General features: G+C 37.8%; 1 protein-coding gene across 1 annotated transcript in view; it reads right to left on the reverse strand.

Annotated features, from left to right (window-relative positions):
* Window positions 1-14,977, reverse strand: part of LOC141284355 (alpha-2-macroglobulin-P-like) — a 22,779-nt gene extending 7,802 nt beyond the window's left edge. Inside the window, exons 1-24 of the mRNA XM_073817353.1 lie at window positions 14,907-14,977; window positions 12,591-12,774; window positions 8,388-8,544; window positions 8,210-8,248; window positions 8,078-8,098; window positions 7,805-7,888; window positions 7,611-7,695; window positions 7,418-7,502; window positions 6,431-6,536; window positions 6,250-6,359; window positions 5,988-6,155; window positions 5,684-5,911; window positions 5,100-5,163; window positions 4,826-4,971; window positions 4,585-4,734; window positions 3,486-3,650; window positions 3,319-3,376; window positions 3,100-3,247; window positions 2,741-2,966; window positions 2,511-2,637; window positions 1,884-2,005; window positions 1,608-1,659; window positions 1,245-1,328; window positions 937-1,113 (exon numbers count right to left, since the gene is read on the reverse strand). Coding sequence (XP_073673454.1) covers window positions 937-1,113; window positions 1,245-1,328; window positions 1,608-1,659; window positions 1,884-2,005; window positions 2,511-2,637; window positions 2,741-2,966; window positions 3,100-3,247; window positions 3,319-3,376; window positions 3,486-3,650; window positions 4,585-4,734; window positions 4,826-4,971; window positions 5,100-5,163; window positions 5,684-5,911; window positions 5,988-6,155; window positions 6,250-6,359; window positions 6,431-6,536; window positions 7,418-7,502; window positions 7,611-7,695; window positions 7,805-7,888; window positions 8,078-8,098; window positions 8,210-8,248; window positions 8,388-8,544; window positions 12,591-12,774; window positions 14,907-14,977 — 2,857 coding nt within the window. The remainder of the gene's footprint in view (window positions 1-936; window positions 1,114-1,244; window positions 1,329-1,607; window positions 1,660-1,883; window positions 2,006-2,510; window positions 2,638-2,740; window positions 2,967-3,099; window positions 3,248-3,318; window positions 3,377-3,485; window positions 3,651-4,584; window positions 4,735-4,825; window positions 4,972-5,099; window positions 5,164-5,683; window positions 5,912-5,987; window positions 6,156-6,249; window positions 6,360-6,430; window positions 6,537-7,417; window positions 7,503-7,610; window positions 7,696-7,804; window positions 7,889-8,077; window positions 8,099-8,209; window positions 8,249-8,387; window positions 8,545-12,590; window positions 12,775-14,906) is intronic.
* Between the last annotated feature and the right edge of the window lie 636 nt (window positions 14,978-15,613).

A 15,613-nucleotide genomic window follows, 5' to 3' on the forward strand; every position in this document is an offset into this window, starting at 1 on the left:
GAGTTGGAAACATAAATCAGAATAGCAGACAGGAAGTTTGATAATCATAATTGGTATTGGTATATATGCTCTTGGCATGACCCAATAATTATTTTGAGACCAGTTTCATTACAAAAGGCTAATGCAATCAAAAGTTATTTGCATTTTTGGAAATTTCATAATTAATGGTTAATCAGTGGTTTATTTATCTTGACCAAAAGGTGGCGCTGTTACCAAATGAATGTGGTGTGGTCAGTGTGAGGTAACAATGGCACATACAGCCTCAGATGCAGTTTCGTAAAGATACGCAATGCATTCGTAAAATATAGCATTTTACATTAAAATTCAAAATGGCATCACATCCATTTTTGCGTGCTTTCCGTCGAATTTGTTTGTGCGTTATTCAAGAACGGTTTGACCTATCAACTTGAATTCCTTAAATTTTTGCCAGCATGGTCTGCAGATGAGTCAATTTTGGTGAAAATCAGACAAACTGTCTAGGACGAAAACTAAACCTTACCATTTTTACATTTTGGTGATCATTCGACTCTACATGAGCCAAGGATCATAAGGTAAGGTCTTAAAGGAAATAATTCCTTTAAGACCTTACGGTTCAAAAGTTATAAGCATAAACAAAGTAAAATTTTGGACAAGTGGTGGCACTAGAGAGTTATGCGCCATCTATCTGTGTGCCAAATTACACAAATTTCTTATGGGCTGCCATAGACTCAACAGCGGAAGAAGAAACGGAAGAAGAAGAATAAGATTACCAACGGATACCTTCAGTGTTTGGCCCCTAATAATAATAGTAATTAAAAAATAAAAGACTGCAAACAGTCATTTCCTAATTAGAATTTTGGCATGTTTTCCAGGAATTAAAAAAAAAAAAAAAAAAAAAAACATTTGTATATCTAGATAGTATTACAATAATTGTAATTTCATAGCAGTATTCCTCACCTCCCTTCAGGAAGGTTATGGCTTGGTTTTTAATCTCAGAAGTTTGCTGCCCGCTGCTCTCCAGGTACTGAAGGATGTAGATATTGGGGGCAAAATGCAGCATGTTCTGCTCTCCACAACCATATGGCATAGCTAACAGATCACGGATGTTCCTCAGAGCATGACCCATCAGATCACCTACAGACCAAAAAGAAATATAACAATAAAAAAACTTAAAACTATTCAATGAGAGCAATTCTATTGATTACAGTATTTCAAATATATATACTTATTTTATGGAGAAATTTGCAAGCATGTTTTAGGCTCACCCCGAACAGTGACAAAGCTTTTAGCAGAACCCTTGACAAACACATTGGGTAGAGTGAGATTGACTGATGTGTTGTATGGGCGGTCTAATGGAATAGAGGAAAAACGTCAGGTACAAATCATGCTTTTTTGTTGAAGCCTTTTTGAAATGTTGACTATAACATTAACATTTATCCAGTGCATCTTAGACGTCCAGTATACATGCATTTTGCTCATATTTACTCATTGAAGGTCATAATTATTATCTGTGGTATGTGGTAAATTACAGCATGTTAACTTCTGTTAAAGTTTGAATAATTCATATATTTTCTTTATTCTTTATTCTTCTTTTAATAGACAACACAATACACTGTAATGTCACTAACCTGTTAAGCAGATGAGTTCATTCTGAGTGATTGACTGTTTGGTTCCCTCCGCCTGAGAAATACAAGTAATGACAGTGTCAATTGTATTTTTAAAGCAAATTTATAGATAGATAGTTTTTTTCTTTAGAATATTATGGTCTGTTTCAACACCGTATGACCAGAAATATGTATTATGAAAGTAATTATAATACATATTAATTTCCTGTCGACCTTGTCAGCTTGTTAATGTTGAAGAGACCTGATTTCTGAAATCTCACATACAGTGAAGACACGTACCTGCACCAGAACGCTCTGCATCACAGTGTCAACTCTGCCTTTGTCTGGCAAAGTCACCACTTCATTGCCACACAGTTCTTGGCTCTGCACCGCCTCAGCGTGCACTGTAATGTTCACCTTTCCTGTAAATACACACACACACCAGCATACAATGACAATGGATTTAAGTTACAGAAGAAACAATGTACCCTTGAGGCTGGCAATAATAAACAAATCTGTGACTGTCAAGGCAGTAAATCCAAATAAAATACATAGTCCATCCAAAAATAAAATAGCAATGTCTCAAAAATGAAAATTCTGTCATCATTTACTCACCCCTCCATGTCATTCCACACCTGTATGACTTTATTTTTGTGGATTAAGATATTTTCAAGAATGCTGTTTTGGCTCCCAATGACTTCCATTATGTGTTTGATCAATATTCTTAAAAATATATTTTGTATCAGCAGAAGTAACACCATGAAGGCGAGTAACTAAATTTTTGGATAAACGACCCCTTTAACAAATTCCTATTTTATTTGTAATATTATGTCCTGGTACAACCATGACATAAAATAAGCTTTTCAGTGTAGGGACTCAAACTTCTGTTCATTTTTGCTCATTTTGAAGTCAAAGTATCTGGCTTACCCAGTTCAGAGGGTGTAATAATCCACTGGAAGGTTTGGCTCTCTTCAGAGCAAACACACTGAGAGTATGTGCAGCCTTCGCACGGCTGAGCTGTGAACTGCGGTGAGTCTGCCAGCGTTGCCTTCACCTTTATGAAAAGAAAAAGATTTGTACAGTGGCAGCCTACAGGAAATAGTTTTACTACAAACACACCACTCCAGTAAAACCAAGTAAACATTGTGGGGGCTTACCATGATACATTTAGGGAGGTAGTTGAATACAGTGGCTCTGAGAGTGAACGTCTCCTCACGGATAACAGAGTAAGGAAGGGCGAGGCTCACAAAGAAGGGCTTGAAAGCAGTGAGATCAGTCTTGGGGGCCACTCCAAACCCGACACGGGATGTGCAGAAAGCCCCTGCTGCCCATTTAGTGATGGTGTCCGGGACAGTCTTTGCAATGTTCACAGAGCCTGATTTCCTGGAGAATAAAAAATATGAATTTTGTATTTAAGAAAAACAGTTTTTTTTTTTCAAATCATTTTTTCTCTAAAATGAAAACAAACTCTAATGTATTCAGTACATACAGTAATGCCATGGTGTAAGATACATACCCCACAGGTATAAGATCCCATATCCAGGTTTCTGGAAAGGATTTGCGGATGTTCTGAGTACGTCTTTCCACATTTAAACCAAGCTCCACATCTGGTCCGACCAAGTTCATGCGCACACCATTGTCCATAGGAGATAGTTTGTAAATACATTCAGATAAAAATGGCATTTCTAAATCCTAAAAAATTCAAGGTACTTACATTCTATCATTGCCATTTCTTCATAATGGCAAAAAGGTGATTTCACATCAGAGTTGGTAATGATTTTGATTCCAACTTCCTAGGAAGAAGCAAGTGTTACAGTATGTTACTATGTGTAAGATAAATAGTGTACAGTGAGACACTGCAATACCTCTAAAATAAGAAATGGGACATGTTGTGAATCTTACTTTAAAGATGTTGTAAACATCAGTTTTGTCGCTGTGGTAAGGGTCGTAGAAGGAACGTTTGCGCCTCGCAGATTTAGCAAAAGGGATCTCCGAGGGATCTGAACAGGACTCCTCATCATCGAATGGGTAATCTGACAACATCTGGACTGGTAACATTCTAAGGACCTGTAGAGTAATAACAGATATTGAGCTGTAGCAGTGACAAGGCAATTTTATATGTAATAATTACTCAAAAAATCTTAAATTATATTGTTTTGAGTGTCCATGATAAACAAATAAATAAATAAAAATAAAAATCTATTTTTAACATGTTCTAAGTTCTAAGAAATGTACTCTTTGTATTCAAATTCATCATTCAGTACATTCATATGTGTTTTTGACAATGTCATTTGGTTTATCCACCAAGTAAAAATTAATAACATTTTTTATTTACACTACATGAATTTTGTCTTTGTTATGTTTATGTTTTGTTTTTCAAAAGCAGTGAAGCTTTTCAAAAAAAAAAATTATTTATTTCTATTATTTCTTTAAAAAATAAGTCTTTTTTAATTAAACTGTGAACCAATTCTGTTAAAATATTTTTGTTTTAATATAAAAAGATATAAAAGATTATGTTAACCTACTTTTTGAAAGATTCTTATTAAAAATTCTATTCTTCTACTTCTACTTTTTATTTTTATTATTCTGATATATTTTTTTACTCCCAAAAAATTATCAAAATACAATTTAATTCAGAAATTAAAAACATGTTTATTATAAAGGAAATGTATTTAACTCATTTTTGAAAACTTATCAAATTTATATATATACTACCACTCAAAAGTTTGGGATCAGTAAGATTTGTAATGGTTTTAAAGAGGTTTCTTATGCTCATTGAGGCTGCATTTAATTGATCAAAAATACAGAAAATAATATTATGAAATAGTATTTCAATTTAGAATAACTGTTTTCTATGTGAATATATTTTAAAATGTAATTTATGTCTGTGATATTAAGCTAAATTGTCAGCATCATTACTCTATACTTCAGTGTTAGAGCCACATCTAACACTAGTTTATTTACTAGTTACATTTGTAATGTACATTAAGGTTTAACATACAGCGGCTGCATCCAGCTCGGCCTCTGGTTTCAACAGCAACACACTCTGATCAATGGCCCGCACAGAGCACAGGGAGCCAGGTTTGGCTTTCAGGTTAAGAGATATCTTCTCTCCAGGCAGTGCGGTGGGAGACGAGAAATTTAAGGACACCTGTAAAAGCACAGGCACACTCTCATCACAACATAAAAACTTAAAGGGCACATTGAGTTCTGCAATGAGATTTCATGTGGGATTTTCTGACCTTGTTTGGCAAACATTCTTCAATGGGGAAGTTCATACTGTCTGCTACAGTTTCTCTATTGGGAAGAACTGTGTAAACCACCACCTGAGCGTATGGAGACAGAGCTGCTGTCTTCTTCAGTGTGAATGTCAGTTCTCCTTTGTTTTCTTTCATGAAAACGAGACAGCATTTGTGGAAACAAAAAAAGCAAATGCTGAAGCACAATGTACATCATACACAATACTCTTACACAATAAGACAGCAAAGTGATTAGTAATGTAAAAGAGCTGTGTACCTTTTTCGGTGCTAACGTTCACAGACAGACGACGAGTTTGAACAATCCTGCCTCTGGACATAACCTGGAGTGCAGGTAGACAATTACTGTAGGACAATTTATGTTATGCTATGGAGTTGTACAGCTTCACTAGCATTGCGATTTTTTTCATCATCTTCTCTACCAGAAAAAGGCGGAAACCACAGATATTGAAATTTTGTCCAGTCCTGCTAATTATTTTCATATTATGGCAGCAATAAATGGTTAATATTACAAGTCTGGACTATTTTGTCTAAATACACTTTACAAATTAAGTTATATTATAACATTTTAATGTACAGTGCAGTATGACAAACTGATATTTATTTGAGATTTGCTAAAAAATACATTTAACAATATTAAATTTGAAGGGTTTTAGTGTCCCAATATAAACCTACATAGATAATCAAATAATTCTTTAATATTGGCTAATAACCATATGGTACTGATATATCAAGCTTCCTTAAATAATAATAATTAAAAAAAAGAGCTTGTTGAGCAATAAAACAAATGACCAAACCCTTGATGGACAAAAAAAAAAAAAAAAGTGTCAATGTTAAACATACAATGTAAAAGAAATCCAAGGTTTTCTGGCCTGTTTTCAGCGCACTGCTCTGAATGATGTAACTGGCTGTCACTGTTGCATCACTGTTACAGCTGAGCTTCTCTGGAGCCTTTGTCAACATCAGGAAGCTTTTGCTATTGGAGTGAAAGGAGCTTACGTAGTGAAAGCCTGATGGATAATATATGAAAGGCTCAAAATCAGTCCATTCTTCACTTCTCTTAAGATAGGCCTAAAAAAAATGCAAATCATCAGGATACTGAATTATATTCATAAACATCATGTTATAAAACAAAAGCACCACTAACCTGAAAAATCACAGGTAGTTCTGACCAATCTGAAGTGTTAAAGAAGAAGTGGACAGTGCCATTGATGTCTGTCGTCAGTGTCAAGATGACACTTTTATCACCATAACGTGCATATATAATCACCGACTCATTTTTCATCACACTGGACTGTGGATTAGTGACTACAACCTGTTTAAAAACCATGTAGAGAAAAACTAAATGATCAGCTCACAAACAAAAGCAATATGGGGACACAATACACAATTCACAGCAAAGCTGTTACCTTTCCCTTAAAGACCATGCCTGGCCTGTATGTATACGGTGTGTCCTCAAAGTTAACATAAGCATAATCACGGATAAACACAGCTGAGGTAGAACCCTGCATAGTTATCCCTGAAGGAACAAAAGACCATGTTTCATTATTCTGTTTTGGAGAATATAGAGAGTTTGTTTTACACTCTCACCTGTTCCAGACTCTTCCACGCTACAATTCACTTGGAAAGATTCTCCTAAAGTCAAGCCAATTTCTGTGACATTTATCGCCTGAGACCCACAGCCAGTCTTGTCAGTCTGAATGAATAAGAATGAAAAGAAAATGGTAATTTAGATTTTATTATGGACCCTAGTAAGAAGGAACACTTTGGCATACATGTTATTTTTAAAAGGGTACTTATTACAGAAATATATAATTGTACTTTATACAACCCAAATTCCAAAAAGTTGGGACAATTTATAAAATGTAAATAAAAAAAGATAATTCTGTTTTTACATACATTTTACACAGCGTCCAAACGTATTTGGAATTGGAGTTAAGAATACACTTAAGTACAAACTAAATGTAATGTTTTTGGACACTTAATTGCATTTTAATTGCAAGTAAATTAAATGATGAATGGTTTATGTTTTTTTAAATTATTATTATATTTATTATTATATTTATTTTTATACATTTTTTACATGGATATATATATATATATATATATATATATATATATATATTTTATTATATTATATAATTACTATTACTTTATCTAAATAATTATTTTTAAAAAGTATATTTAAAAAATATATTAAATGCATTTAACTAAGACTTCAGTACATAACTAATTAAGACTTCAGTACATGTATAGTATAGTATGTTCAGTATATGTAACTACAGAATTATTTATATTGTCTTTAAAATATGGTTAAACACTTTAACCTTTACTTTAACACTTAAGTGTACTGTCAAAAGCATCGACAAGTGTTATGGAACTAATACATGCTCCTAAAATATATACACTTGTAATGTTGAATAATACAATACAGTAATATCAGCACATTGTTATTTCTTGTAATTGGGACCTTATGGTATTTTAAGATGTTTAAGAGGATAAATGCTAATTATTACAGCGTTTTTAGGATTACAAACCCAAAAGGTAACTGTTTTGTGTGTGCAGGGAGTAACGCACTGTCAATGAATATTTCTTGCATTCCTTGTTCTGCCTACACACTTCAGCATTCACAGACCCCAGCACAGGCTTGCCATAAGTGTATCTAAAGACAGTAAAAAGAGTATTTAATTAGGCTGAACATATCACTTAACACAGGTATGCACCTCATTTACCTGTAAAGAAATTAATATTACTTATTTTAAATTCTTACTTTGCACAAACTTTCAGAGTAACCTCTTTGTCCTTGAAAGTTACATAGAGTGGAAAATCGATGTTCACTTCATATTTTGGCAGAACTAAAAGACACACATGGTGGTGGTGGTGGGGGGGGGGGTTACTTTTAGATATTGTACACCTTAAAAGCAGATCAGTGTTGGACTGAAAAAGTTTTAACTTGATTCTGACCATATTCTTTAATTTCAAAGCTGTGTGATATTTGTTGGTTTTTATCATCCCAAGCATTGATCGTGTAGTAACCCTGAGCGGCTTCTGAAGACATGGAGTGGGACAGATCCAAAATGCCAATTCTTGTGGTCCGATTCAACCACTGACCAATGCGAATTGAATAAGGGTCCTAAACAACAGTGGCACATAATAAAAAATAATACAGTGGAATACCCTGAGGGTATTTTTAAGTAACAAATAATGACCAGATCATGGCTGCTTGAAGGATTTTACCTGGAGTTCTACAGTTCGAAACTGCAAGAGAAGAGAAGATAGAAGAAAGTAATTTCAGTTAGACTAAAAGAACAATAATATATATCACTTCAACTGAAAATAAAATAAAAATTTCACATAAATTAAATTTACCACTTAAATTTGAATGCAGAGACACAATGCGAAATTTAACTGCGGAAGAAAAAAATTTAGACAGAATATTAGCACATACAGTATGTAACACAGAAAGACTCACAGGCTCATATTAATAATAAAAAATTAGTACTGACAACAATTTTTTAAATAATTTACAAAGAGATGTATTATGTACTTGTTTGTCCAGGCTTGTAGATAGGCTTGTCTGACTGGATGAAATAAAGATTTTTTGGGGGATTTATGAGGATCTTGATGGTTTGGTTCAGAGATGTTTTGTTCCCTTGGATTTCAACATCAACAAAGGCCACAGACCCTACAGTGACTACAGGGACCTGGAAAACACAAATCAAGAAAATATTAAGCCTATAACTCCACTTACTGTACAGACTGCAGACTATAGATATAAGGTAACATCAAGACTGTACAACTCCAAACATCAAGGGATCATTGAACAATAGAAAAATATATGCAAGATAAATGATAAATGAAAATTTTAGGGTTTTACTTGCAAATTAACTTGATTTTATATCTCATTATGGATGGGCGATTTAACCTTAATGTAAAAATTATAAGTGTTGTGCAGACATGATGCACAGTGGGGAAAATAATTATTTGATCCCCAGCTGATTTTGTATGTTGATCTGATTGTAAGAAATGATCAGTCTATAATTTTAATGGTAGGTTTATTTTTAATAGTGAGAGACAGAATAACAACAACAACCAAAATCCAGAAAAAAAAGCATTTTAAAAAAGTTATTAATTTATTTTCAATTTTACGAGTGAAATAAGTATTTGACACTTTCGCAAAACATGACTTTGTACTTGGTGGAAAAATCCTTTTTGGCAATTACAGAGGTCAGAGGTTTCTTGTAGTTGGCCATCAGGTTTTTGGAGGAATTTTGTCCCATTCCTCTTTGCAGATCCTCTCCAAGTCATTAAGGTTTCGAAGCTGACTTTAGGAACTCAAACCTCCAGCTCCCTTCACAGATTTTCTATGGGATTAAGGTCTAGAGACTGGCCTCTCCCGGCTGGATGATTGATATCTCGGGGTAGCCCGCGCTGGTTCTCAGCGTCCCACCCCAGTGCCCTTCTTCCCGGAAGTGCATGAAGACCTCATCCGGACGTGGCACCACCCTTGATGGCGGGCCAGCGCTGGGCTATATGGGCGTCCCGCCGGTGGAGCGCGCTGTCGCGATGCAGCTGTGTCCCGGCGCTGCTTCCACTTGGCGGGGCAGCCCGACGCTCCCTTCCCGGGCCTGTAGGCACTCGTCGGCGCTGATCGGCAGTCCCTACTCTACGTTACTATGGGTTCATCAGGCTCAGGCACTGAAGGGTACGTCGATGGTCCCCCTCGTGCCCCTTGTACACTACCTGGGAGCCTCTTGCTGGCTCCTCCAGACCATCAGACTTGGCTATGCGATTCAGTTCGCCCGGCGCCCTCCCAAGTTCAAAGGGGGGGGGGCACTTCACCTCAGTGAGGGCCGCAGATGCTCCCATCTTGCTTGCAGAAATTGCAACCTTACGATACAGCCGGTCCCTCCAGCCAATATGAGGTCTACAGCCCATACTCCATAGTACCCAAGAAAAGCGGCAGGTTACGGCCGATCTTGGATCTGCGCTTTTTGAACCGGGCCCTTCACAGGCTACCGTTCAAGATGCTCACACAGAAACACATGTTCAGATGTGTCCGTCCCCAAGATTGGTTTGCAGCGATCGACCTGAAGGACTCGTACTTTCATGTTTCAATCCTTCCACGCCACAGACCCTTTCTGCGGTTTGCGTTCGAAGGCAGAGCATATCAGTAAATGGTCCTGCCCTTCGGGCTGTCCCTCTCTCCCCATGTCTTTATGAAAGTCGCGGAGGCGGCCCTTGTTCCCCTCAGCGAACAGGGCATTCGCATTCTCAACTACCTCGACGACTGGCTTATTCTGGCACAGTCTCAGGACCAGTTATGCGAACACAGGGATCTGGTGCTTACACACCTCAGCCGGTTGGGCCTTTGTGTCAACTGGGAAAAGAGCAAACTCACTTCTACGCAGAGGATCTCTTTTCTCGGTATGGAACTGGACTCGGTCAGTCAGTAAGCACTCCTCACGCAGGAACGTGCTCAGTCAATGTTGAACTGCCTGAATACATTCAAGAGCAGGACGGCGGTCCCACTGAAACAGTTTCAGAGGCTCCTGGGGCATATGGCAGCAGCAGCAACGGTTACACCGCTAGGGCAACTCCATATGAGACTGCTTCAACACTGGCTTCATGGACGAGTCCCGAGGAGAGCGTGGCTACGCGGCTCTTACCGGGTTCAAGTAACACCGGCTTGCCACCAAACCTTCATCCCGTGGTCAGACCTCTCATTCCTACGAGCAGGAGTACCCATGGAACAGGTCTCCAGGCATGCTGTGGTACACATGGATGCCTCCACCACCGGTTGGGGAGCCACGTACGATGGACAGGCAGTTTCAGGGGTTTGGACGGGCCCCCAGCTAACTTGGCACATCAACTGCCTTGAGTTGCTTGCAGTACGTCTTGCCCTGTTCCGACTCAAAGGGCACCTACGAGGCAAGCACGTGCTGGTCCGTACGGACAACATTGCGACCGTTGCGTACATCAAACGACAAGGTGGTCTACGCTCCAGTCGCATATTGCAACTCGCCGTCATCTCCTCCTATGGAGTCAGAAGCATCTGAGGTCGCTTCGTGCCATTCACATTCCTGAGTTGCTCAACCGTGCGGCCGACGAGCTCTCACGAACTGTGCTTCCTGGAGAATGGAGACTCCACCCCCAGTCGGTCCAGCTGATTTGGAGACGCTTCCAGGATGCTAAAATAGACCTGTTCGCCACCCCGGAGACGTCTCACTGCCAGTTGTTTTACTCCCTGACCGGAGGAACTCTCGGCTCGGACACACTGGCATGCAGCTGGCTGCGGGGCCTTCGCAAATATGCGTTTCCCCCAGTGAGCCTTCTCGCACAGACACTGTGCAAGATCAGGGAGGACGAGGAGCAGGTCCTCCTGGTAGCCCCTTACTGGCCCACTCGGACCTGGTTCCCAGAACTGATGCTCCTTGCGACAGCCCCTCCCTGGCAGATTCCTCTAAGGAAGGATCTACTGACTCAGAGACGGGGCACCCTATGGCACCCGCATCCAGACCTCTGGAAATTACATGTCTGGTCCCTGGACGGGACGCGGAGGTTCTAGGTGACCTACCTCAAGGGGTAGTTGACACCATTTCTTCGGCACGAGTGCAGTCCACGAGACATGCCTACGACTTAAAATGGAACCTATTCGTTGACTGGTGTTCCTCTCATAGAGAGGACCCCCGAAGATGCTCGATCAGAGCCGTGCTTTCCTTTCTGCAGCAAGGGTTGGAGCGTAGGCTGTCCCCCTCAACCCTTAAAGTCTATGTGGCTGCCATTTCTGCCAACCACGACCTCATAGAAGGAAGGTCAGTGGGGAAGCACGACCTGGTCACCAGGTTTCTCAGGGGCGCCAGAAGGTTAAATCCTCCTAGGCCCCCTTCCGTACCCTCTTGGGACCTGTCTCTAGTGCTCACAGCACTACAGCAGGCCCCCTTTGAGCCTTTCCAGGCAGTTGAGCTGAAGTTTCTTTCAATGAAAACTCTGCTCCTGCTCGCACTGGCATCCATCAAGAGGGTAGGAGACCTGCACCCATTTTCGGTTGACGAATCGTGCCTAGAGTTTGGCACGGCAGATTCCCAGGTAACACTGATGCCCCGGCCTGGTTATGTGCCCAAGGTTCCTACCACTCCCTTCAGGGACCAGGTGGTGAGCCTGCTACTGTCACCTTCTCAGCAAGCTGCTTGGCGATGGTCTCGTAGCCCATCCCAGCCTTGTGTAGGTCTACAATCTTGTCCCTGACATCCTTGGACAGCTCTTTGGTCTAGGCCATGGTGGAGAGTTTGAAATCTGATTGATTGATTGCTTTTGTGGACAGGTGTCTTTTGTAAAGGTAACAAACTGAGATTAGGCTCACTCCCTTTAAGAGAGTTCTCATAATCTCAGCTCGTTACCTGTATAAAAGACACCTGGGAGCCAGAAATCTTGCTGATTTATAGGGGATCAAATACTCATTAAAATGCAAATCAATTTATAACTTTTTTGAAATGTGGTTTTCTGGATTTTTTAGTTGTTATTCTGTATTTCACTTTTAAAATAAACCTACCATTAAAATTATAAGATGATCATATCTTTGACAGTGGGCAAACATACAAAATCAGCGGGGGATCAAATAATTATTTTCCTCACTGTTGAAAAGAGACATAACCTCTATAGCATAGCATTACAAGATGCACTGTACCAATGTACTGAAAGTACAGCCAATTTACTCTCTGTTCTATTCAGCTATATTGAGTATACTAACCTTAAAATGGACACATTTGTGGAATTCCTTTTTAATGGAGCCCTGTTGTAGAATGGTCAGGTTGCTATTGTCAGTCCTCAAAGTTACCACTATAGACAGCGCTTCTTTGGGCTCATGGATCTGTGCACACAGAGTCTGTGTGCTGCCACCCACAACCTGGGAACTAACTGTCAACAGGTATATGCTGAAGATAAACAAAACACAAAAAAATGCATAACATAAATCCATTAACCATACAATGTCAATTAAATGCCTTTTAGCTAGGATGGCCATGTGCGTCGTTTATACGGGACTCGTCCTGGCCACAATTTAAATATTGCGTAAAACATCCAAAGTAGTTTGACCAATAACATAAAGGTATTTTGCATAGTCAATAACCAATCGTGGCGCTGCACATAAGAAGGTGAGATCCCTCCTATTTAAGTTGTTGACAAAATCCCTCCTGAAAAGTGGGCAAACTACAAGAGCAAACTACACTGGTGCAAACTACACTGATGGCCAACTACAAGAAACGTCTGACCTCTGTGATTGCAAACAAGGGTTTTACCATCAAGTACTAAGTCATGTTTTGCGAAGCGGTCAAATACTTATTTTACTCATTAAAATGCAAATCAACTTTTAATTTTTGTTATTATTCTGTTTCTCAATGTTCAAATAAACCTACCATTAAAATGATAGACTGATAATTTCCCTGTCAGCGGGCCAATGTTTAAAATCAGCAGAGGATCAGATAATCTTTTTCCTCACTGAATAATAATAAAATTATATTTTATTTTTATTTATATTTTTAAGTCACCAAGGCTACATTCATTTGATCAAAATTACAGTAATATTATGAAATAGTATTACAATTTAAAATAACTATTTCAATACTGTATATTTTGAAATGTAATTTATTCCTGTGGCGGCAAAGATTAATTCAGAATTAGAAACAATTACTACTGTCTTCAGTGTCACATGATCCTTCACAAATCATTCAAATATGCAGGAGCTAATCAATTTTTTTTATATATATATTTTAATTGCTGCTCAATTATTAAAAATAGTTCTTGTTATCAACATTCAAAACAGATTTTGCTAATGAATATTTTTATTAAAAACATCAGCATATTAGAATAATTAGAATCTGACAATGACCCAAAGCACACAGCCAGGAAAACCAAGGCGTGGCTCCTTAAGAAGCATATCAAGGTTCTGGAGTGGCCTTGCCAGTCTCCAGACCTAAATCCAAAAGAAATTATCTGGAGGGAGCTGAAACTGTGTTGCTCAGCGACAGTCCCTAAACCTGACAGATCTAGAGAAGATCTGTATGGAGGAGTGGGCCAAAATCCCCCCTGCAGTGTGTGCAAACCTCTGTAATTGTTAACAAAGGCTTCTGTACCAAATATAAAAAATTTTTGACTCAAGTGATCAAATACTTATTTGACACAGTAATTCACAAATAAATTGTAAAAAAAATCATACAATCTGATTTCTGGATTTTTATTTTTAGATTCTGTCTCTCAGAGTGGAAATGCACCTGTAGACCAATTGTAGACCCCTCCATGACTTCTAAGTAAGAGAACTTGCAAAATCACAGGGTGATACTCCCAAAATACTTACTGACCTCACTGTATATATATACATATATGGTCAAAGACATAAAAGGGTTTAAGCATTTAAACAAGTGTAATGCTGCTTTCAAGTGTTGTTTTAAAAAAATGTAAATGTTTTTTTTTTTTTTTTCATTGTATTTTTGTTTTTCTGAGCAAAAAATAAATATCATACATTTTTTCCTAATTTACAAAAGACACCCACTAAAATGTAATTCAGTGTAACAGTCTTGTCAGGCATATTTACAACAAAAATACTTTCACCCCAAATACGAATTAGTTGTAATTCTACATTTTTAAAATTTGCCACTATTCTAGGTTTTGCCCATTTGTCAGTATTTTGGTTTTTACTATTTTAAAACACAATAAAATTTAATATGCTCATTTTTATATTTTATTACGCACAGAATAAGCATGTTGTTTGAATTTTTACATAAATATTGTGTTACATTGAATGACAATGTAATACTAATTCAACCAAATTTTGACATGTTATTCTCCAAAAAATAATTTGAAACACTAAAAGTAGACACTTTCTATGAACGTAAAATCACTTTTGTAAATTTTGTAAAACCTGGACATCTTAAAGTCTTTGATATGATTTTCATCACTGTCTACTGTAGTTGTAGAAGGCATTCATCTGGTACTCGGTCTGAGGTTTCCCTCATTAATCTACTTTCTGTTATCTGGTATTTGTGAAGATAATAATCATAAAGGTTCTTACGGATCGGTGGCTCCACTCGTTAAGGACCATTGCAGCAGCAGCAGCATCGGCGGCAGTAGAGACAGCAGCATCCTGAGCAGTTAGTCCAGCAGATGCACAAAGAACTTTCCCCACTGGTCCCATCATACAACAACGCACTTTTATACATTTCTGCCTCCTCCCTGTCCTACCACACCGAGGGAAATAAAGTTGAGCAACTGGTATGAGAAGGACTATAATTTGGGATCGACAAATCTCCTCTTTTGTCGTGTAACAAGTAATCTGACAGAATTGCAAAGAATCTGAATGAGTTTCACTTTGACAAACAAGCTATACTGATCATTCGAGTTATGTGACATTAATTAAATTAAATTAAATGATAAAATATTTAAAGAAGGTCACATTAAAAGTCCTGGAAACGTTTTATAGTATACCTAAGTAAAACAATAAATGCAAACAATAAATAAAATAATAAAATATTGATTGATTTACTTTACTTTAACAAGGCAGTCATTATTTATTTTAATGACTTTTAACCCTTGTTCCTCAAACATCTTGAACTATTAAAAACCACCATAAATATTATTTTATTTTTTAAAATCTACGATAAACTAGAAAAAATAAATAAATAAATAAAATATAAATAAATAAACAATAAATTGTACAGCACTCAATAAATGTGTTTAAATTAAATGAAAAGTCATGGAATCTCTTTTATCTGGCAGTCA

This window comes from Garra rufa, chromosome 14, assembly GCF_049309525.1.
Source record: "Garra rufa chromosome 14, GarRuf1.0, whole genome shotgun sequence".
In the NCBI taxonomy this organism is placed as follows: Eukaryota; Metazoa; Chordata; class Actinopteri; order Cypriniformes; family Cyprinidae; genus Garra; species Garra rufa.